Source organism: Panthera tigris, chromosome B4 (assembly GCF_018350195.1).
Source record: "Panthera tigris isolate Pti1 chromosome B4, P.tigris_Pti1_mat1.1, whole genome shotgun sequence".
Classification (NCBI taxonomy): Eukaryota; Metazoa; Chordata; class Mammalia; order Carnivora; family Felidae; genus Panthera; species Panthera tigris.
Window position 1 is genome coordinate 68,325,172 of NC_056666.1, and position 24,607 is coordinate 68,349,778.

Below are 24,607 nucleotides of genomic sequence, written 5' to 3' on the forward strand. Positions count from 1 at the left end.
TATTTGATCCTACCCACAACTCTGAGGGGTATTAGCATCTTCTATTCCAGATGAAGAAACTGAGGCTCAGTGAGTTTAAATAACTTACTCAGTGTGACACAGCTAATACTGAAACTCTTTAGATCCCAGTTCTGAATGCTTCCTGCATCTACAACTTTGAAGGATTAGTGGGGCTTCTGAGCGGAGCTTCTGAGTGGGGCTTGCCCTTGTGTGCCACTCAAATAATTTACATATTTCAGTAAATGGAATAATCTGGGTAACTGGGCTACCTAATGGAGCTGGGCAGTGAAAGGAAAGCAGTTTGCATGTAAACACAGGCAACGTTCATGACAAATCCAATCACATTTGTTTTAACATGGATTTTGCTAGGGAAATGAAAAGTTAGCACATGTTTATTGAGTATCAAGTATGTACCAAGCATGGCTCTGGGACTTTAAACTACAGCACTGAACAGAACTGTTAGTTTCTTGTCATTGAATGTTTTTTTTTTTTTTTTTTTTTTTTGTTTTTGTTTTTGCACGGAAGCATTTAAGTAGGGATTGCTTTTGGAGATAGGGTACAGCGAAATTTTGGTGAAGATGTTATTGGCATCTTTGATGTTCTTATGACAGATGCCATGTTATGAATAATTCACTATCTCCTGATTCCTTATTAGTAGCTACGTGGAACACTTTTATTCCTTTCATTTAACAGATGGTTATTTTTGGCACTTCTTTGGCACTATGCTACTGTGGCTGATGGCTGAGACCCAAGGTTATGTTCTTGATATCCATATATGCCCTAAGAACAAAAAATGAGACCAAGAGATCTTGTCCAGGGGCTAAGAGCACATTTCCTCTTTTTCAGTGAATATGAAAACAAATTGCTCTAAATCCTCAGTTATTGATGCTGTTTATAGTAATTTTTAAAAAGAAACTCTGGGTCATTTAATTACAATGAAGATTTTGCCCAGTGAAATAATGTGAGTTCATTTTAAAAGAATTTGCCCTATATATGCCTTATGTCTTTACACCCTTAGGCCCAGTCCAGAAAATGTTAGGTCTGCCTGAGAATTTCTCATTAAGTTTAACATACTTGGATCTGATATGTCAAAACTCAATGGATAGGTTTATTAATAATCAGTTACATCAGCTTAGTATTATCTTAGGAAGTAAAAGGTCAGTAAGTAGTTGTTATCCTACCATTTTATCAGTGGACTCTTCTCCAAAGACTTCAAGTCATTATTCACTGCTTATAGAGTCACTTGAGATATAAAAAGTCTTTTTATAGTAATGAAAGAGCTCCCACAATTAGCCAGAAGGCAGCCATCTATCTTTTTAAATAGCTCAGCTTGGAGGAGAACAGGATTTCAGGTGATATTCAGTAGATGAATTGTTATGACAAGATAAAGTTGGTGATACCAATCTGTGTTTTTTGCTGTAGGGATGTGTGTGTGTGTGTGTGTGTGTGCGCGCGCACACACACACACACATGTCCACAAGAAAAAAAAAAGACATTCAGTGCAGAGTAGGAATTTGTTTCTCTAAAGATATGCAAATACAGAAGTAAACTCTGAAGAAGCTGTGTCCAACAATTCCTTACAATTATTATTAACTCTAAGTGATTACAACACGAATCTGTTTTTAGCTAATAACTGATACAATAGGATTTTGAAACATTTTATTTCAACATAATTTCAGGCTTCCCGAAAAGTTTTAGTAAGAGTAGTACAAAGAATTCTCAAATACCATTCATCTAGATTCCCCAGATTTTAACATTACATTACATTTGCTTTAGATTCATCCTCTACCTTCCCCCACCTCTCACCCTCTCTTTTTCATGAAGTTCTAAGGGTTAAGATCACCAGTAACAGACAAATCCATACTACTTGCCTCCTGATAGGATAGATGGAGAAAGACACAACACCACTTCTAGGCATTCTTGCCAAAAACACAAAACCTGTACCTAATCAAGGAAACACACTAGACAAAGACACACTGAGGGATATTCTGTGAAATAACTATGCATATCAAATATATGAATACTTTAGATTTGCTATGTGATCTCAATAAAAGTTGTACTTTCTTTCTCCCTTAAAAATGCGACTTTTGCTAAATCCGAGAAACTGGTAATTGTATTTTTGATGCAACTAATTTTGCTAGTGAACTTAATTTGCAAAGATGGTAAGTTTCAACTTTTACCATACGTTTTTGTTATTGTTTGAATCAGAGAAGTTTATGTCTCGTTCTATCAGGCAGGGCCCCAGAAGGAAACGGAAGTCACAAAGGATTTAATTGAAGCGAATTTAATGATGGAGCAACTTATAGGGGGTGTGAGCAGAGTTAAAAAGAACATAGGAAATCGCAATATAAAGAAGTCCTTACTGCCCATACCCTTGAAGAGGGACATTGAATGAGAGATGTGAACAGAACCTAGCAAGATCTGGTGTCCTGAAAGCCAGGTGGAGAGGGAGCTGGATAAAGACATATCGTACTAGCTCTCTTACCATTAACTGAACCAAACAAAATACATAAAGCAGGGAGCACAGTGACGCAGTATACAGTGGTCAGTGTCCCAGAGCACCGAGCTGGGTAGACTAGACAGTACATCTGATGGACAAACTAAGAACCGCCAGCTCATGTGCCAAAAAACAGATACCTCCATTTCTTTCATTAACATAATTGAAATAAATCCATTTATATGAAAGTTAAAAAAAAAACTATGTTGCATATATTTCAATTTATTTCCCTCAGTAAGAATCAAAACATACCATGACCTGTTCTTTAGTAACAGGGATAATTTATATAAATAATCACTTCCAAATGGGAAAGCTTAGAAGAGAAGAATGTCGCAGTGGGAATCAGGAAAGAAACAGAAAATACAGAGGAAGGGCTACAAAAAATAAAACAAAAGATAATCAAGGGAAAAAGCAATTAGGAAAGGTGCATCCCCAAGATTGCCTATAACCAAAATGATCAATTTGTTCAAGAATAGTTCTGATAAATTCACAAAGAATGGGTCTACAATATCTTGATAAGAAAGGTTGAAGATGAGTCGAGCTTGCATTTGGGAATACCTCACTATCAAAGTGTACGGTGAAAGGGATCAGGAAGTAGCACACTGTCCTACAACAGTGACCTCAGTGTCACAATCAATTAGTTAAATGTAACAATAGACTTTCGAAATATCTCCTTGGGTTACCGGGGGTCTGCAATTCATTACTATTATATGTATGAGCCTTTTTAACATATTCAGTTTTTTAGGTTGTGAATGTATATCATGTCACGCAGAGGTTATTAAGGACAAATCCCGCAATGTCACAAATTACGAAGGTTAGGCAATAGTCTTTACTGGTAAAACATACAAGTCAGGAGTGAGTAGCATGGGGAGTTGTGCAGGGGCCACAAACTGATGGACATGCATTGTTTCTGTAGTCCAGTGAAGGGATCCCCACCCACTGTTGCTCTCTTCTTTCGGAAACATTATCAGTAAGGAAACAGACTACAAGAATTTCAGAATATCCGGGTTAGAAGTTAGTGACTTCCATTTGGCTGGGAAAGCCAGTTGCCTTGCGCAGGGGGACTTTGGAGCTCAAAGCTGTAGCACCCCCACACACCAGGAAAATGAAGCTACCAGTCCCTCATAGTCCAAGCTTGCCAGAAGGAACCCCAGGATCACTTTTGGGTAAGTCTGCCTATTATATCAATGTGATCATTACATATTCGCGTCTAAAAATCCAGTAACCATGCTTTCAAAGCAGATCACTGCAGATCACACAGACTTTTGGCTTAATGCAATTTAACATTTCTTGTATTCTTCTAAAATTACATCATTTTCACAAACCCACCAGTGGTTATTTTGTTCATTGATAACAGTAAAGCAGGTCAAAATTAATTTTGTCAATCTTTCACTAGGTTTTCTTCATATAATTTTGCACAATTCTTATTCTGTGTGTTCTTTTTACTATAAATATTTTTTCTCCTGTGCTATGCTTAATTGATATGACAGATGTCTACATAGAAGCAAACATACCAAAGTTGAGAAAAAAATTATATGCTTAAATTCCCTAAAATGCATTTAAAGATTATATATGACAAGTGTTTTAATGACAATAGGGTTTGGATTATTTTACATTTCTTCCATACCAAACATTTTAGCACCAATTTAAATATCATTTCTTCCTTTTATAAAATGTTACCAGGCCATGTTTTTACAACACCTCCATAACTATCAGAGAAGTTGATCAGCGTTCACATAGAGCCTTTCATCAAAATTAATTCCACATTTACTTGTGAAGGGGGAGATCTTATAAACTGGCATTGCCCAACTAGAATTATACTACTTGGCTCTGAGGATCTATATGTAAACCATAGTAGATGATAGCACTGTATTATATAATTGAAATTTGCTAAGAGAGTAGAACTTAAATGTTCTCACCAAAAAAATTAATTAATCAATATGTGAAATGATGGATGTGTTAAGTAACTAGATGGTTGGAATCCTTTAATGGTATATACATATACCAAATCAACACAGTGTACACATTAAATGTCTTACCATTTTCCATGTCATCTATACCTCAGTAAAGTGAAATGAATGAATGAGTGAATGAATGAGTGAGTGAGTGAATAAAAATTTTGTAAACATAAAAACTAATAATATTCAAGTTGAAGATTGGTTGATGTCACTTGCACGTAATCTACAGTATTCTATGCTTCTTCTCTTGAGTTTTCTTATATGCATTCTCCTATGAAAGGCACAGATGCATAAAAGGCCTTATTTTTCATAAGAGGAAACAGAGGTTTGGAAACCCTCATCATTCCCAAACAGCTGACTCTGGAAATGACAACTCACCAGGGTGACTTGGTTATTCACGCACTTGTTTGCACTTCAAAAGGAAAAAAAAGAAAAGCCTGTTTGTTTTCTGATACTCAAGAAAATTTTGCATGTGGCTGGATTTGGAGGAATAATCAAAGTAGCACAGCTCATATCCAAGCTGAGGCCACCAGTCACTCTGGGGAGGTTGCTGACAAGTGGCCCAGATTTTGCAGTTTATCCAAAAGGGTAGATTGTTCGTTAAACAGAAGCCTCATCAAACATTGCCGTGATATGGTTTACATATGAAAAGCTATATTCTTTACTTAACATTCACAAGTTGCTTATGGATTAATTAGCCCATCTGCCACAACAAATGTATTCACACTTCTTTTGCATTGGTTGCTGAAAAGTGACTGCCTTTCTCCACTTAGCCCTATCAGTATAATGGAAAATAACTTTTTAGAAACAAGACACTTAATTTTTCAACTTACAAGTTCAGGGGTAAGAGAAAAACCTTCCCAGAGGATTGTTTCCCACGATTGGTTTTTCTTTTAGTCACCAAGTATTCGTTTATTTGTTGGTTCATCTGACTGTCTTACAACTGCTCCAAGTTTGATATGATTAAGACTGCTCCTGGGGCACCTGGGTGGCTTAGTCAGTTGAGCGTCCGACTTTGGCTCAGGTCATGATCTCATGGCTCGTGAGTTCGAGCCCCGCATCAGGCTCTGTGCTGACAGCTCAGAGCCTGGAGCCTGGTTCAGATTCTGTGTCTCCCTCTCTCTTGCCCCTCCCCCGCTCATGCTCTGTCTGTCTGTCTCTCTCTCTCTCTCAAAAATAAATAAGCATTAAAAAAAAAGAATTTTTTTAAATAAAAAAAAAGACTGCTCCTTCCATGTGCTTCCAGTCCCAAATTTACAAGGGCAACCACATATCTCTATTGTAGAACTTCTTCAATTGACATCTTCTCCTTTCTTATGCTGTGGCCAGTTCTGATCACCTCTTTAGATGCACAGTGTGCTGGTTTCTCCTCTATCTCAAATCAGGTGGCTTAATCATCATTTGAGAGTCCATTTGTCCCACTCTGGCACCTATAGCCCTTTGTCAAATAGCAATCACACAAGTCTTTTCAGTTATACTCCAATTGCTATACTCTCGTTCAGTAGTGGTAGAACCAAATCTGTTTTGGCCACAATTATCAAAATGCCAGATGTGATAGTAATAGAGGGAATTATCTCGTAGACTCCTCATGTTTATTATGACTCTAACCTCTCACCTGTGCCATTCAACAACGACTTCACAAAAAAGTCTCTTTCTCAATGCCATGTTTCAATCAAATCTCCAGCCTTTTTGAAACCCTTCTGGATGTAAACTTCAAACTCAAACCCCATGACAGATGGGTGTTTCTCCCTAATTTTCAAATTACCTTTCTTCTCTTCCCATCAGTTTTGCTCCCAACCCTTTTTATCTAGTTTTTTTTTTCTCCTGAAAATCAACTTCTCTCTTACTCTCCTAGGATTTTTGTTTCCCTCCATTTATTTAGCATCTAGAACATTTTGGCTACTTATATTAAATGGGACACTGTTAACAGAGGGCTTCTCCATCTCCTGTCTCATTTTCACAAAACAAATAAAAATTGTATGTTGTTTGTACCAAAGCAAGATTGAGACAAGAAAGAAAGAAGGGGGAGGGGGAGAGGAAGCACAGGAAGGAGAGAGGTAGAGAAAATGATAGAAATGGAATAGAATGATAAGGATGTGGCACCATGAAATGTTAGATACCTTGCTGTTGGTTTAGGATCTAGCCACTTGGGAAAAATGAAGTGTGGCTACTGATTTATTTGTTAATTTACTACAAAATTTTTTCTACGGTATTAAAACCTCAGGTATTCTTCCATGTTCTTCTTCCCCGGTGTAATTGATGATAACTGAGCAAAGCAACTGCCAGAAACTCCCAATTAAGCTATTGTTTTCTGTTGTTGTGAAAGGCATAATTTATAAAATGGTGACCTTTTGGTAGGCTAACAGTATGTTGATGAACTTCAAGTGAAGTGAAAAAAAAAGTGTTTTGTTATCATCAGTGCTTACATTTTCTAAGAGATCATGTGAGACAGAGCCTTTAAAGGTCATAGACTTCTTTACTTTGAGAGATATTAAATAGCTTATGAAAATAGAGGTCAGCTGCATGATAACTGGAAGAAAAGAGCATTCCCAATGGGGAAGTAAGATATTTGAGATTATATTGACTGTCCTTTTTGAAGATTGTATTTGATTGTCCTTAAAGCAGAAAATGAAATTTGCATATAAATGCTATAATTGTAAATGAATGAATGTACAGGTCTTAAAATCAATACCTATTGATCTTGCTGTAAGAACGCTAATATGGTCTGCATATACTAAGTGTTATAATAAGAACTAATTATTTCACAGTCTAAAATAGTCTTTAGTAATTTTTATGTTTCTGCTTAAATTGTTATACTTTTCTGGATTTTGCAAGAAATAATCATGAATCAGTAAGGAGCCCACTTTTTAAAATTATTCTTGCTTCGAAAATCACTAAAACAAGTAAGAAACAACAGAATACCAAGACTTGATTATAGGCAACGTGCTGAGACACCTTGAGGAAGAAATAGAATAATGGCATTAGTCTGTCCACTACTTAATGGCACACAATTTATGTGTTAGAAGGATTTAATGTGTGACTGGAAGACACCCTGGCCACAAATTATTTTTCCCTTTACCCTCAGATACTGCTTGAAGTCCTTCAAAAAGGGCACTGTCTTCTTTCATTCTACCACTGTTGGAGGTCACTTTAAATGAAAAGCTTTAACATATTGACATGTTCCAGTAGGTTTTAAGTAGTCGATAATAGATTATGACCAAGAATTCTTTTCAGAGTAGGAAGGGTGTAAGACTTTCCCAAAATGGATATTCACTAATCTGAAGGGACACCATAAAGTGGGAAGCCTGGAGACAAATGGCAATTTCTCCCTACCACATAGATCCTGGTAGAACAATCTTACTTACCATTGGATCATCTTCTACAACCCTGAAACTTAGAAATACTGACCACGGTATGAAACATAAAGATGATACCAGCCAACATGAGAGGCTAGATTTTAGGCTGTGTTTTTCCATTCTTGGACTTCACTTATCATCTGTTGATGACACATCCTCAGGGGAGACAGTGGTGGGCCTAGCCCAAAGTGTCATTGTCCAGTAGTTCAAAGAATGAATGCCTGTGTCCATACCTGTCCCTTCTTCACATATTCCCATATGCCCAAAGTCATCAAGACATCTCAAGGGTGTACCAATAAAAATTTAGTAGTCACGTTCAAGTTTAGTCCTTGGAGAAAAGAATCAGAGTGAGAATTTACAGAATAGAGAATGTGGGCACACTGGTAGGTAACCATTCACATCTTTTACTGAAGTTTCTTACTAGTGATCCAAGAACTGTACTGGGACATATTTTGCTGGTGAGGAAACTTAATTGCTCAATTTTTGAAGGCACATTAACTCTTTCAGGGTCCATTGAGTAAATTAGCTCCTCCAGGTCATTAAACCTGTCTCTACATGACATGACGATTTCTACCTGGCATTGTATCATTTACCCCCAAACACCCCATACTTGCTCTGAGCACATACATATTCTTTGTCTACTCAGGGAGAGAGAATGTGCTCATTTGGATGTCAGCAACTGTTCTAATACTGCAACTCAGCGACTCCCTTTGCTTCTTTTTAAGGCACCCAGGGATCTCTAAGGATTTGCTGGTGCATAGCAGTTATCAGAGCCTCCCCACCAGGCGGGTGGCTTAGTTGTCTAGAAATGGTATAATTTCAGGGGTTTTAAGCACAGTATTGTGCCCCCAAGTATCTCTTCCTATCTGCAAAAGCCAACATTATTGATTCATTTAGGGTGGGAATTGTGCTGTAGTCCTTGATGCTGTAGTCCTTTATTAAAACACAACTTCCACTAAGGGACTCTGCTCTCAGGACCCATTTTAGAGAAATAAATGGACAGCTATTTGAGAGCAATCTGTACTGCCATTGGGGAGGATGTTTAGAAGAGTGTGTGACTGTTTGGAATGCCACAAAGTCTAGGGAACGGCATTGGCTCTTGATGATTAGGCATGGGAGAGTCTCACAAAAACAATGATTTTTTCTCTTCCACATGCCAATGGTTGGCCCTGCTGAGAAGCACTGGTGGAGGGCAAAGGTAAATGTTCCCTATTTCTCTGTTCTGTCCAGGGCTACCTTGGAGAGTCATAAATGGGTATAAATAAACACAGGTGAGGATCCAACTGCACATAGTATACTCAGACATGTTTTAGAGCAGTGTTCCTTTCAAGTGCATCTAAATCAGCTGGGATTTGTTAATATGCCAATTCTGATTCAGCGGGTCTGGGATAGGGCCAGGGATTCTGCATTTCTAATAATCTCTTATGTGATGCTTAGCTGTGGGTCCACAGACCACACAGAATAGCAACGATTTAAGATAAAACGTACATGACAATGACATGGTCTTGGATTCAAAAGTGATGAAAATGAAAGAAATTTGACAACACCAAAAAATTGGATTTCAGGCCAGTAAGACTTGGATTAAATATTGAAAATCCCATCAAGAGATTGATAGAACATTAAAAAAAAAAAAAAGATATACTTAACATTTCTATCTATCTGAAGATTTGGGTAAATGTTTTCTGAGGCTGATGTGTTATTTAAATTTTTAAGTCTAGGCACGCCTGGGAGGCTCAGTCAGTTAAGCGTCCAACTTTGGCTCAGGTCATGATCTCACCATTCCCGAGTTCGAGCCCCATGTCGGGCTGTGTGCTGACTGCTCAGCGCCTGGAGCCTGCTTTAGATCGGTGTCTCTGTCTCTTTCTGCCCCTCCCCCACTCATGCTGTCTCTGTCTCTCAAAAATAAATAAATGTTAAAAAAAAATTATAAAAAAAAAAATTTAAGTCTTTAACTGAGGATCCTCACGATGTACTTCCTAAAGAAACAAGAAGCAGTTGTTTTCCTAATCTTCACCTCCGCATGTTGGTGAAGAGTTCAATAAATGTCAGTGTCTGATTAAATATTGCGTTACAAAACTCGTATCAGAGCTGGTTTAAACTCACCCTCCCTACCCTTTATTAATCTACGATGACAGCCTCTCTGTTCTTTCCTCTGAGATGAGAAATGTGCTTTTATCTTCACAGGTCAATGGGAAGGATCTCTCAAAGGCCACCCATGAAGAGGCAGTGGAAGCTTTTCGAAATGCCAAGGAACCCATTGTGGTCCAGGTGCTAAGACGGACGCCTCTCAGTAAACCCGCGTATGGAACGGCCCCGGAAGTGCAGCTCATGGACGCCAGCACTCAGACAGACATCACCTTTGAACACATCATGGCTCTGGCCAAACTTAGACCACCTACCCCTCCAGTGCCAGACATCTGTCCATTTCTGCTCTCAGACAGGTATCTTTCCTGTCATTTTTCCCACAGCCCTATTTGTTGTCATTCAGCCGTGTCAAGTAGGGGTTGGAGAGAATCAGTCACGCTAGCAAGTTGACAATTAGAGAGACAGGATCTCAGTTCTGTTTGGAAAATGTCTCTGCCGTGTCTGTATCCAATTAGTTCTCAGCTGCCCCTGCTAGCTACTTTCCCTGACCCACAGAGTTGCTTCACTTTGGGAATCGTGCTTGCTGAGGAGCGATGAAAAATTCTGGCTCTGATTAGTTCATCTTCATATTTCCAGCCATCAAAAGCCTTATGCCACTCATGAGCATTGGTCAGGGAAATAGCTTCTCTCACCAAAGCTGCCAAAAACCTTATTAAGACTGACACAGAAGTGACATGTTGGCAGTATATTCTCCTCTGTGAGTTGCCGCTCTCCCTTTCACTCTTTTGCTTTTCTCTTCTTTAAAGGAAAAGCTAGGAAATTAATTTAATTAAAGTGTAATTCTCCAAAGAAAGCAATTACCCAATATATTGAGATGTAAGCAAAAAATCCTGGCTGTCAGTGAGTAAGTACAGAGCACCGTGAAATAAGGATCTATTAAATGAATAGTTCTTCCCAATTTTTACCTAATTTCAAGGGAGTTAGAGATATTCTATTCAAATAATCTTACTTGTACAGTTTTGTTTTATGAGAAAGTGTGTTTTGCCCCATACATTTTGTTCTATGAGCTTTTAAGCAAATGTTCAAACATTATAGACAGTTTGATTTATAAGAACAATAGTCTCTTTGGACTGCATTTTCATTGCCTACTGCAATCCATTTGACACATTATAAAACATGGATCTGATCATGCCAGTTCCCTGCCCTTTAGCGGCTTTTGTTAGGTTCATTCCAGTGGCTCACAGGTGTACATTCGAATCACCTGGTGATTTTGAAAGGCAGTATCAATGCGATGGCTGAATCCCACTTCAGGCCAATTAAAAAGGAGTTTTTAGCATGAGGCCCGAGCTCCAACATTTTTCAGAAACCACCCTAGGCATTTTTAACGTGCAGCCATGTTTTTGGAAACTGCTCCTTGAAACTTCAAGTCCTGGGAGGGTAGGAGCCCTGTTTATCTTGCTTATGACTCCATTCATGCGTGTATTCCTTATTAAATAGCCCCCTTCATCAGGCACTGGAACTAGGTGCCGGGCTTAAAACCAGTAACAAAACTAAAGTCACTCCCTCCTGGAGCTTGTATTCTAGAGGAGGAGATGAAGAACACACAAGCAAACAAATATATAATATCTTTTAGTACAGCCTGATACAGGGTAGCCTTCCAATAAATACTTTAATGAATGAATAATAGTTAATTTTATTAGCTAATCTGACACTTGTCAGGTAATATTAGTTTTCATTCATTGACACATTTAGTCCTCATAACAACCTTTTGAGGGAATGCACCGTATTATTATCATCATGGACATGGGTAGATGTTAGGTAATTTGGCCAAGGTCACATAGCAAGGAAGTGATAGGGCCAGGCTCCTGAGCCTAAGAGGTCAGACCCCAGCACCCACTCTCTTAACCAGTATCCTATGTCGCTCTTCATTAAGTCCTGCAGATCTTAGCTTAGAGGCAGCCTCTTCTAGCAAACTTCCTAGGGCTGCAGAAGGGACATCCCCCCATCTGCTCTCATAGCCTCCGTATCTCCCCTTAAGTACCAATCACATCATATTAGCAGTCCCGCTTACTGCTCTACCCAATTCATAGGGCAAGAACTGGATTTTGTGCACCAACAGATTTCTAGCACTTGGCGTTGGGCCTAGCATCTGATAGGCAATAAATGTTTATTGAATGAATAAGGTGCCCCTCCTGGCAGGGCTCCCTTCTTACCAACTGAAAGATAAGGAAAACACATCAGATGCCCAAAGCAGCAAGCTTAACAGTTTACCAGCTCAAAAGGGTTTTCAGAGCCAGCCCAAATTTAAGCAAGGAGGACTTACCTATTAGAACCAGTAAGCAAGATGCTGCTTATATGGCTTTTGCTATTTGGGGTTCAACTTGATTAACCCTCTGTGGGGACGACAGCCATAGATAGCACTGAGAAGGGGCTGGTAGGGTATTTATGTTGCCTGTGTGAGGGCACCAGGATGCATCTCTCTTGCCTTTCAGTTACAGATAAGGAAACTAATTTATACCACTAACTCCAGTTTTTCAACAATGTCTACACTGGCAGGACTTAGAGGTTTCACTTGCCACCAGCTTGGTTAAACGCACTGAGGCTTTTTCACTGATTTTTTAAACATAGAGATGCCCTCATGCCCTTTACTGTTAAACTGTGCTTAGCATTCATATGGTCTAATGTATAGGATCCATATCATGCCATACAGTAATTTTAAAGCACTTCTATGAATTATTTAAGATGTTTGTCCAAAATCAGATATATAAAAGTCAAATACAAGCCCTGGGTCCCCCTCATTTCCTTTAATCTTCTCTCCATCCCCAAGAATTTTCTGAAGGGATTATGAAGCCCAATGGCTTCTAGGAATTTCCAGTGAGGTATCACCATGAATACTGATTAATATTTGTGCACGGACCCTCCATCAAAAAGGGGGAAATGTGGTTATGAAGGAGAACAAGGTCTTAAGGAATGAGGGTAATGGGAGTATGTTTTACAATCTGAAAAATAGGTGCTTTTGAAAACAGATTCAGAAAACAGTTTGGGGCTGTGTATTATGAAATTGGTAGTACTTTGTTACCAAATCCACCTCTTTGGGTAGAGTGCGGTCTCAAAGGCCACACACCCATGTATGGAGCAAGTCACATTTGGTGGAATGAACACAGGCCAGGTGGTATCAGTCAAGCACCATGGCCTGATGGGGGTTCACATCAGACCCTTCAGAGTACCGTTCTGGCCACGGGCCCCTACTCTTGGTATTCTCTCAGAAAATCAAACTGATGGACCAGTTGTCGAGGAAAAAGAAAACTATTGCTCTTTCTGAGCTTTTAGTTCACTTATAGGCTGGATCACTCCAGGTCTTATTGCAAAGCAGAGAAGACTCAAGTGAAATTTTAAAATCAGTTTTAATCTTTAAACCAACCTTTGTGATCCGCTTCTACCATATTGCTATATTCCCCATAGCTGCCATTCTCTTCATCCGATGGAGCATGAATTTTATGAGGACAATGAGTATCTTTCCAGCTTGCCTGCTGATGCAGACAGAGCAGAGGACTTTGAATATGAGGTAAGATTGTTTTCACACCACTTCACGTTTCTTCACGAAGTTATGGTGGAGGGGGTGCGCCTAACAAGGAAAAAATTAATTTATTGCTGCAAGAAATATTTTGTCTATTACATATCTAGAGTGAGTTCTTTTAAGAACTATTTGTTTTAGTGTTTGGTTCTAGTATTTACAATATATTGGAAAACATGTTTATCATATAAGCTTGAAAGTAATTTGCTCACATTTATGTTGCTTTTTATAAATATTATATCAGCTACCTTTTCCTTCTTTCTATAATGTAAGGTATTTTCCAAGTAGAGTTTGAAAAAAATTATATTTAAAACCAAGATTGTGCTTAGTGTTTTCATTTATTGCATAGTACTTTTATTTTAGCTGATAAACTAGATTGTATTATATTAGTAATATTTTCCTTCACTTATTCAATATTCTCTTTATTTGTGACTCAAGTATATACTCTAAACTGTAGTTTCACTGACTTTCTAGAAAGAGAGATGGCCTAATGCCCTTTGTGGTTTAGCTTTCATACAGTATACGTTACAGTATCTGTACTGTGATATATAACAATTGCAAAAGCCCATTGATTAATTATTTAAAAGCTTTCACAAAAGTTAAAGGATTTATCCTAATATTTCCTCTGCTGCTGCAGTCTATAAATCTTTGAAAGGTTTCAAACCACTCTGACATTTGGAAATAAAGTAGATTGAGGAGGTAAAGAAGCTTTGGTAAACAGGCAGAGAACCCATGATTATCTGCCCTTTTAATGCTTTAGATGATGTCATACAAGTTCAGCAAAATGTTCTTTTCCATTTTACAACCAGGAAATCCTGAAATCTCTTCCCTTAGGAGAATCTGAAGTCAAATAAGGCCGATTCAGTGAAGCTCACCTAAAGCAAATAGACATTTATTTGAAATCTTCCCCCCCACAAAAGTCATTGCTGGGGATTACAGAAACCATTATTTCTTTTCAGCCAGAATTTGGAAGGATGTGCAGTGATACCTAGTATCTGAGTAGATGGTTGTGGCATTGTTTTGATCCTGCTAATTTTTTATCCCCTATCCATTAAGTTGATTGAAAAGTTTTATTTTATAAATCCACTCAAGGACTGCTGTGCCCCGAAATATCCATTAAGTTTTGTCTTCTCATGAAAAATAAAATACAAAATTGAGTCTCTTATCCAAATAATTCAAGATTAAATGATGTCTTTCTTTCTGTTAATGAATACTTTGGGCTTAGGGACTGGAATTCCCTAGATCACTTCAGCTTTTTATTTAGTTTGTGGCTTCAAGCTTTATCAAAATAAATCTGTGTTTGGAGGGAGAGTGTGGAAGAGAGACTTGCTTAGGCTAAGCAGGTTAACAGTAAAAATTACTTTAATTGATTACCATATCGTTGACTATATTACAATACAGACCAATTTTCGTAGCCTTGTATAGGGCTCACTGTAGCTGAACCACATCCTCTTTTTTGAACAATATAAATCTCTGATAGATGCCAGTGTTAGTGTCATGACAGTGGTAAATGCTTAGACAGGTCCTCTGTAGCCTGTAATCTCAACTAATCACAGCATCATAGTCATTAATTTGCTGTCAGCTGTGATTCTCTTGCCGAAGGCATCTTTGTAAGTGATTGGAAAGAAAGAATGTTCCTGAAATTTAAATAAGGAAGAAGTTACTGTGACAGGCTTCAGTCATGAGAAAGGATGCATTTGAAAGCATTCTACATGATTAAAGATAGAGGTGGGGGCATAGGGGAATATCCTAAGAATAATTTACCAGATTTAAGAGAGGACAATGGTTCTAACTAGTATCCCTCAGTCTGTTACAGTTATGTGACAGAGTGGCACACACCAACCTTCATGACCATGCCAGATTAGACTGTAAAATCTAGTCTGCTGCTATCACCAAAACTGATTGTGGATGCCACATTAAGTGGGAATCTGGATTTAGAAATGACAGTCCCGTCTTATGCACTATTGTACTTAGAAGCAGACTGGTCAAGTGCTTCTGTGAGCAGCTAAGATGACCCCAGTTCCTCCAGAAGCTCTGTCATAACCCAGGAGCTCTGAGTATGCAATGGATGAGTACCTTCATCCAGCACTTTTGTGCCACCTAGAGATTACCAGAAACAAGTCTAATGGCCAAAGAAAGGACTTCATCTCAAAAAAAGATACTCATTTCTCCTCAACCTAAACATGAACACACATCAGCAGGCAATCAGGGAAGTGGAAGGAAGATTCATTTTCCCTCTGCTTTCATTCGTTTCTATCATCAAAATTTAATGAGCACTTAAGATATGGCAGGCTCTTACCTAAGTATGGGATTGATGAAGGTCCTGCCCTAGTGTAGCTTAACCTCTAGGGGAAAAAGGTGGACCACAAACAAATAAGTAAAGACATTATACGTTAGATGGTGATAAGTGCTCCTGGAGAACAACAGCATAGATAATGGAGAAAGGAAATACGTGGTGTTGGGAGGGGGTGTTGCTGTCTTACACAGGGTGGTCAGGGAAGACCTCTCTCATAGGAACCTTAAAGAAAGTAAGAGAGCTAGCCATGTAGCTATATGAGTGGGGAACACTCCAGATGAAGGGAAGGCCAAGTACAAGGGACCTGGAGCAGAAGCATGCCTGGCATGTTTAAGGAACAGCAGAAGCCAGTGTGTGATCACAGCAGGGGCGAGGCCCAGAGTGGCAAGAGGTGAAGTCAGAATGAGGAGGGGCTTATGTCAAGGAACTTTATCTTTGATTATGAGGATGGGATGCTGCTGGAGAAGAGCTGAAGCCCGGCAAGATCCTCCTGGCTGCTGGAATGAGTTTGACAGTGGGGAAGCACAGGCTGGCGAGCAGAGAGGTGGATGCACCTGGATGGTGATCCAGGAAGGGCAGAGACATGGTCTGGAAGGACAGCATCGACGCCTGCGCACAGGGCTTTGCCTACATGCCCATGTTTCCATCATTTGCCTCGGAGCTGTGATATAGTGTGTGCTATAGTGGTTTTTCTTCTGACTTTTTAAAAGCAAAATATCATGGACCAGAGTGAAACACAGCTTTTTGGCATCCGCTGAAACTAGCATAATAAATCTACTCTCTATAAGTCAGGAAGTGTACAGAACTGCATTTCTAAATTTGCTAAAATGCCAGGTATGCAACTTATATAGGCCCTTTTTTAAAGGCCTACTTGCTATTGACTCATTGAACCAAAGCTGATCTGTCTATCTTGTGCATACATATTTAGGGACTTTTAGTGCATGGATTATTGACCCAATAGACCAAAACAGATCTGACTATCTTGTAAATACATATTTAGGGACTTTTTAACATGCAGATTATTGCATTGATAGACTGAAACAGCTCCCTTCAGAGCCGTGATAGGCAGCAAATGCTTCTCTGGAGATATTATAGTCAGTGTGCGAATGTTATGGTGACTCTGGTGTGTTAGGGACCTCTATGAAATTTTAGTGACACCCATATCTCACCATGGCCTATCACCACTTTGCCTAAGAAAATTATTTGACTGGCTCTAAAATTTCCCCACAGTGCTTCAGAAAAACCTCAGAGAACCAGCCTGCATTAAAAGGCTCACAGCCTTAAATTTGTTCTCTTTAAAAAATGATGGCACTTGTTCTCTAATTAAAAATGATAAAGGATTTTAATTTTATTTTTGAGAGAAAGAATATAAAATATCAGAAATTAATGCACCCATCATAAGAGTCGAGGTGCTCCACGCCACTGAAATACCACTGAGGATTAAGCGTCTTCTTTTCTTTATTTTCAACTTTGTGTATTTCTTTGTCCCAGAGCCAGCTAAAGGTTGAAATAAATCATAAATAGCCCTTAGCAAGTCAGAAGCAGATCTCAAATCCAACCTCTACCAGAAATAATTTAAAGGGAAAGGCTTCAAGAAATATAGAGCCCTTTCATCCAACCCCTAAGAAAGATATGTTTGCCAGTACCAGAGTGCAAGGAAGATGCTGAATTTTCTGCAGCATTTGCCATTAACTCTCAAAAGTCAGTGCTGATAGAGAAGAGTTAGAGAAGCGATATTGAACTAATATTAAAGTACAACATTTCGCTAGTATAAAACATTAGGTCAGCCAAGACAAGCCAACAATTTAAACAACACTTAGAAGTCTGGTGGTTTCCATCACCTAGAAATGCTACTCACGATAATGCTACTCTACTCCCTCCTCCTGTTAAGCTGAACGCTCAACAGCCTGAATTAAGTGCATGTCAAGTTCCCCTTATGGATACATGGTCATCAAAATGAGAAGGAATTTAGAAGTTGGCTCAAAGAGGTTTTTAAGGTAGACAGGAGAGAAGGACACGTATATGTCATAGTTCTGTATACATGTCAACTGAAAACCCAATTTGGGCCAGTATCTATAAATAGGAAAGAGTATTTAGTATATTAATTAGCTTCCTCTTGGCAATTCTTATGCAAAACATAAGTAAACCCTGGTGCTATGCTGAGAAGTATCATTTTGCAAAATTTATTTCCCAGAGCTGGATCCTTATGAATATGTGGAGAATACTTGTGACAATTTAAGTAGATAATCTCTCTCTTACATAGTTCAAGAAAAGAGAATTATGAATCAAGGAGATGTTCATTCAAAAAAAAAATAAGAGGATAGGCATTCATGAGATTTCAGTCATATCTTTTTGAGCAGCTTCGTGACTTGTGAAACAAACTTAGAGAAAAATCTAGTGTATGTGTGCAGAGCTTTGTGGCTCCTTTCCAGGCTGTGAGGACAGAGGCCTTAGCTGCCTGTTGATCACTACATGACATCACCCTAATCATAATGGGTGCTCGTATTTATGAATGAATGAAGGAGGATGCCCACTGTTGTCCACATGGATCAAATTCTGAGCAGTGTAGTCTCTTTGTGCCTTTTTGATTTTGTTTTTTTATTTAAAAATTTTTTTAATGTTTATTTTCGAGGTGGACAGAGTGTAAGAGTGGGGGAGGGGCAGAGAGAGAGGGAGACACAGAATCCAAAGCAGGCTTCAGGTTCTGAGTTGTCAGCACAGAGCCTGATGGGCTGGAACTGATCATGACCAGAGCCAAAGCTGGAGGCTTTACCTACTGAGCCACATAGGGTGCCCCTCTTTGTGCCTTTTTGAACAAGGGAATTAGAAAGGAACCTGGGACTACCATGCAGACAACAGATGTCTTTGCCTTTTTCCTTTTTTTTTTAAGTATATTTATTTATTTTGAAAGAGAGATAGAGAGAATGCAAGTGAGGGAGGGGCAGAGAGAGAGGGAGAGAGAAAATCCCAAGTAGGCTTCATCCGGACAGATGTGGGGCTCGATCTCACAAACTGCAAGATCATGACCTGAACCGAAAATCAAGAGTCAGATGCTTAACCACTGAGCCACCCAGGAGCCCCAGTATTTGTTCCTTTTTAATAAGGCTTATACCCTTCTGTAATGTCTCCCTAGTTGCTGCACCCTCCAGTCCCTGGTAACCATTTTTGACTCTGCCTATAAATTTGACTTGTTTTTTAGTGTTTTTAGACTCCACGTATAATAATACTATGCAAATTTCTTTCTGCGACTTATTTCACTTAGCATAATGCTTTCAAGGTCCATCTAGGTTGTAGCAAATGGCGGGATATCCTTCTTTCTCATGGCTGAATAATATTCCATTACACACACACATACATTCACATGCATAAGCCACATCTGCTTTATCGATTCATGCACTGACAGACACTTTAGTTGTTTCCATTCTTTGGCTGTTGTGAGTAGAGGTATTTGTTCTTTACATCAGGGTTTTTTTTTATTAAAAACACTTTTTTAATGTTTATTTATTTATTGAGTGAGAAAGAGAGAGAGCAAGTGGGGAGGGGCAGAGAGAGAATCGCACACAGGCTCCACACTGTCAGCACAGAGCCTGATGAGGGCCTTGAACTCACAAACCACAAGATCATGACCTGAGCCGAAATCATGAGTCAGATGCTTAACTGACAGGCCACCCAGGTGCCCCTCTTTATGTCAGGGGTTCTAATCCAAGTGTCATTTTCATTTCACTTAAACACTTCTAAGGAAAAAGCCAAAATGTGGGAAACGAGGAGAGATAAGGAATGAAATAGAATTTTAATGGTCTCTGCAAAATTCATCCCTGCTGATTATCATCTATAAGAATCTCATACTTGATATGAATTTGATATATCCCGAAATTCACCCCTGTACTTTCTTTATAACTTCCTTACCAAGGGATCATCCAACAAATTTGTGAAACAACAATGGACAGAGAAGTGAGAGCCTCCCCAAGTAGCCAATTCTGCCTCTGACAGTCTCTGGGAAACGTGTCAAGGAGTTTGAAAACCACTGATGGAAGGGATATATTTGAGTATGAAATATAACTTATAAAGAGATGATATATTATCTATATGTGTGCTGGATATTAGGGAAAGAGAAAATAGCGTAGAGTGTGAAAGTGTACAGTTTTCAGAATTATTTTGATTCACTGGATGCTTTATATTTCAGCAGTCCCTTTTATTCCACTTGTTAGTCACATTTTAGAATTATTAATGAAATATCTAAAATAATTTCATACCACTTACCACCGGGGCAATAAAATCATCCATTTAAAAAAAATCACCTTAATAAGTTTCATTCTTGTGGGAAATGTATTGAATTGAAAACTGATCTAGATGAAGTGTGAAAATATTTTTATTACTTCAGCATTTAAGATAAGATGGTATTCTGTCAGAATTGGTTCATTGAAGTATCTATTCATGACACCAACATTTTCTCAATTAGATTAAAATCTTAATCATGGAGGCCAACCCACAAGTTGTCATGTGGTGGGACTTATATTTCCAGACACTCTGTGGCATGTTTCTCCTTCATATCACCACTGCTTCCTCCCTTTTATAGGGCACTTCTCTGTCTCTAGGCTCTTTCTTGGTCTGCTGGGGCCAGTCCCTAGACTCTATAGTCCATCTATAGACCAGTCCTTCTCAAATGTAGTTCCCACTGGATCTCTTCCCCATTCATCATCTTGTATGACTCTATTCCTCTGCTTAGCTCTAAAATTCTCTGCCTGGCATTGAAGGTCCTTTGTACTCTGTCACAACCCTACTTTTTTAGGCATCTTGAGGTCAAACTGCAGCACAGCAGTACTCAGAGAAAGCTGTGTGCTTTCCTTTCTCTGCACCTTTACTTGGGAGAATTTCTACCCCTAAAATGCCTTCCTCACACTTTCCCACCATTGAATTCCTGTATTACATCCTATAAATATTTTTTGCATTATGCCTTGGGTGATAGTTATTTATGTACTGTTCTTTTTTTCTTCTAAATAGTTTGTTTTTGTTTTTTTAGAGAAGTGACCACTTCTAGCTATTTTTATGTCATGAAATAAATCACCTTTGTATCACCTAGCACATGCCTAGCACACAGCGGGCATTCAGCAGCATTTGCTTGAGGAGTGAATAAATTATTCACCATTACTGCTGCTGTCCTTATTTTGTAAGTGTCCTGAACACAAATACAAAGGGTTAAATGGGAGGTGGGGGGAGCGCGGAGAAGAGAGCTGATAGACAATAGAAATTTGAAATAAAGTGTGAAAGTCTTTTTTTCCTCCTAATAATTCAATTAACAGTCTAGTAATTAGAGTAAAGAAATTTAAGCATACACTTGTGCCTGATTGTAAAAGAAGAAAATTTGGATTTGTTTGTCATTGCTGTTGTTGCCATTCTAACAAGATGTGCCTGTTTTATCTTACACTTAGAAGCTGGAGAGCCCTAGTAAACAGACAGGCTAATCTACATAGGTAAAGAATGACCATAATTCAGCCCCTGTTAGGATAACCATACGTCCTGGTGTGCCCTAAATTGTGCCCCCCCGTATGGCTAAGGTGCCACTTTAATTATGAATAGCGCCTTCTTTCACTTTCAAAAATGTTGTAGATGCAGACTACATTATATGGTTGACCTAGTTTCTATACTTGAATCTCAGTCAAGGCTGAGACTTTGTAACCACATTTTTTTAATGTATGTCTATTTATTTATTTATTTATTTATTTATTTATTTATTTATTTATTCATTCATTCATTCATTCATTTATTTATTTATTTTTTCAATATATGAAATTTATTGTCAAATTGGTTTCCATACAACACCCAGTGCTCATCCCAAAAGGTGCCCTCCTCAATACCCATCACCCAGCCTCCCCTCCCTCCCACCCCCCATCAACCCTCAGTTTGTTCTCAATTTTTAAGAGTCTCTTATGCTTTGGCTATCTCCCACTCTAACGTCTTTTGTTTTTTTTTTTTCCTTCCCCTCCCCCATGGGTTTCTGTTAAGTTTCTCAGGATCCACATAACAGTGAAAACATATGGTATCTGTCTTTCTCTGTATGGCTTATTTCACTTAGCATCACACTCTCCAGGTCCATCCACGTTGCTAAAAGGGCCATATTTCATTCTTTCTCATTGCCACATAGTACTCCATTGTGTATATAAACCACAATTTCTTTGTCCATTCATCAGTTGATGTACATTTAGGCTCTTTCCATAATTTGGCTATTGTTGAGAGTGCTGCTATAAACACTGGGGTACAAGTGCCTGTAATCACATTTTATACAATCCTAATATTCCAGATTTATGAAATTAATGCTTTTCCTACGTTGTTAACCACTATTTAAGAAAAAAGTCCCTCCTTAAGGAGTGACTAGAAAGAAATGCCATAAAGTTGGAAATAGCCATCAAAGTTACTGTAATTCTTTTAGATTTCTTACTGGAAGAAATGAGATTAGTATTACTGTTAATTTGGTCATGTAATTTCATAAAATAAATATGAGGCCCATCTGATTGTGACAACAGTAACTTTAATTCCTAAGAAAACAATGAAGAGCAAATATAACCTTCAAAGTTGGTTTACATTTAACAAGGTAACCAAAGGCACGTTTATTTTTCTAGGAGACCAGATACAAATGAAGACTCCTTATACTACATATATGAATTTTATCAAAATCCTGACATCCAATTTTGGTTCAAAGATACTCATGAGACACATTCAGATGACTGCCTTGCATTACTGAAAGGTGTCAGAGGTTGTGTTTAAGGTGAATATGTGCATATCAAATCTCATTCTCCAATGTCTCCTATGCTGCTTTCAGAGAACGGTTTTCATAGGGGCAAAGAAAGGAAGAGCTGTCTTTTCACTCTAAAGCAAACTCCAGATAAGGATTCCAATCTTCATTCCAGGGGCAATATAGTCTAGTTGTCCAATAAGGAGTCTGGTCCCAGTTCTCGCTCTTAGAGGGACCACTTACCTCCTGAGTCATAGCATCCTTGCACGTGAGCTCCGTGGGGGATACCAACGTTCGTTGGAATGATGTGTCTCATCTGGATTTCCCATGTAACTCACTTGAGCAAAGTGAGAAAAATGCCTCATCAGATCCTTAAAATTTTACAAATATTTTAACATTTCAAACATATCAACTCCCATTTTACAGGATTTTATAAAAAGCATACACACTCATATGACCACACTTTGGTCTGTGTCTAGTACTGTACTTTTTTTTTAAGTTTATTTTAATAGAGAGAGAGGGAGAGGGAGAGAATTCCAAGCAGCCTCCATATTTTATTTATTTTATTTTATTTATTTATGATTTAGTTTATTTATTTATTCTGAGAGAGGGAAAGCATGAGTTGGGGAGGGACAGAGAGAGAGGAAGAGAGAGAATTCCAAGCAGGCTCCATACTGTCAGCACAGAGCCTGACGCAGGGCTCAAACTCATGAACCATGAGATCATGATCTGAGTCCAAGACAGACACTTAACCAACTGAGCCATCCAGATGCTCCTCTACCACCATACTTTACCGATGGTTAGAAAGTAGCCCGCCTCTCCATATTATCTGACTTTAGCTATAGTGTAGAACAAGGTAACTCGTAAATATTTGTCCAGTAGAAATGGCAGATGCAGCCTGTAGACACTATAAATTATTTTATTTAAATACAGTGTTTATTTTTTCAATTAGGAAAATACAGAAAATAATCCCAATTTGGATTTTTCTCACCAAATTATTGTCTTTGAAAAAAAATATTGCAATCTTTCAAGATTATGTGTTTTTCATTGACATCACAGTTCTCCCTTTTCTGCCTTAGACTGAAGATACCAGTAATGCTGTAGTTCTGGTTCGTGATTATATAGTGAGTTCACTGGTATTCACTATGTATTAAATAATCAAATTTAATGTAAATAAGAGAATGTTGCATGATCAATATGGATAGTTTGTGGTGAGACAAAGATTATGGTAAATCCAATATATGTACTTCAAGTCCAAGATAAAAATTTTAAGTACCGTTATCTGCAATTGTACCATTTGAGATAACCACAGTTAACATTTTGTGTGTTTCTCTTGTCTATGTATATTGTTTTTCCTATAACTAAAATTTTATCTTTTGGGGGGGTGGGTATTTACCTTTTATCCAGGGTATTTTAGCTATAAGAAGCTGCCTTATGCATGAACCTTCATCTGCATTTTATTTTTTCCAGCTTTATTGAGATATAGTTGACGTACAACATCGTATAAGTTTAAGATATACAACATGGTGATTTAATATGTGTATATATTGTGAAATTATTACCTGAGTAAGATTAGTTAACATCTCTACCTCTCATATAATTACCTTTTCTATGTGTATGGTGAGAACATTTAAGATCTATCCCCTTAGCAACTTTCAAGCATATACTACAGTGTTGTTAACTAAAGTCATCATACTCTATATTCATCTTCTAGCTGGAAATTTTTTTTTCAAATTCTTTTTTTTAATTTAATTATTTTTAAAATTTTACATTCAAGTTAGCATATAGTGCAACAATGATTTCAGGAGTAGATTCCTTACCCTTACCCATTTAGCCCATCCCACCTCCCACAACCCCTCCAGTGACCCTCTGTTTGTTCTCCATATTTGAGTCTCTTATGTTTTGTCCCCTCCCTGTTTTTTTTTTTTATTTATTATTTTTGCTTCCCTTCCCTTCTGTTCATCTGTTCTGTATCATAAAGTCCTCATGTGAGTGAAGTCATATGATATTTGTCTTTCTCTGACTAATTTAGCTTAGCATAATACCCTCTAGTTTCATCCACGTAGTTGCAAATGGCAAGATTTCATTCTTTTTGATTGCGTATATATACC

The 24,607-nt window shown here is 38.2% G+C and overlaps 1 protein-coding gene across 1 annotated transcript in view; it reads left to right on the forward strand.

Annotated features, from left to right (window-relative positions):
- Positions 1 to 24,607, forward strand: part of PDZRN4 (PDZ domain containing ring finger 4) — a 362,325-nt gene that overhangs the window by 281,714 nt on the left and 56,004 nt on the right. The window contains exons 4-5 of the mRNA XM_042992110.1: positions 9,996 to 10,252; positions 13,359 to 13,461. Of these exons, the coding sequence (XP_042848044.1) occupies positions 9,996 to 10,252; positions 13,359 to 13,461 (360 nt within the window). The remainder of the gene's footprint in view (positions 1 to 9,995; positions 10,253 to 13,358; positions 13,462 to 24,607) is intronic.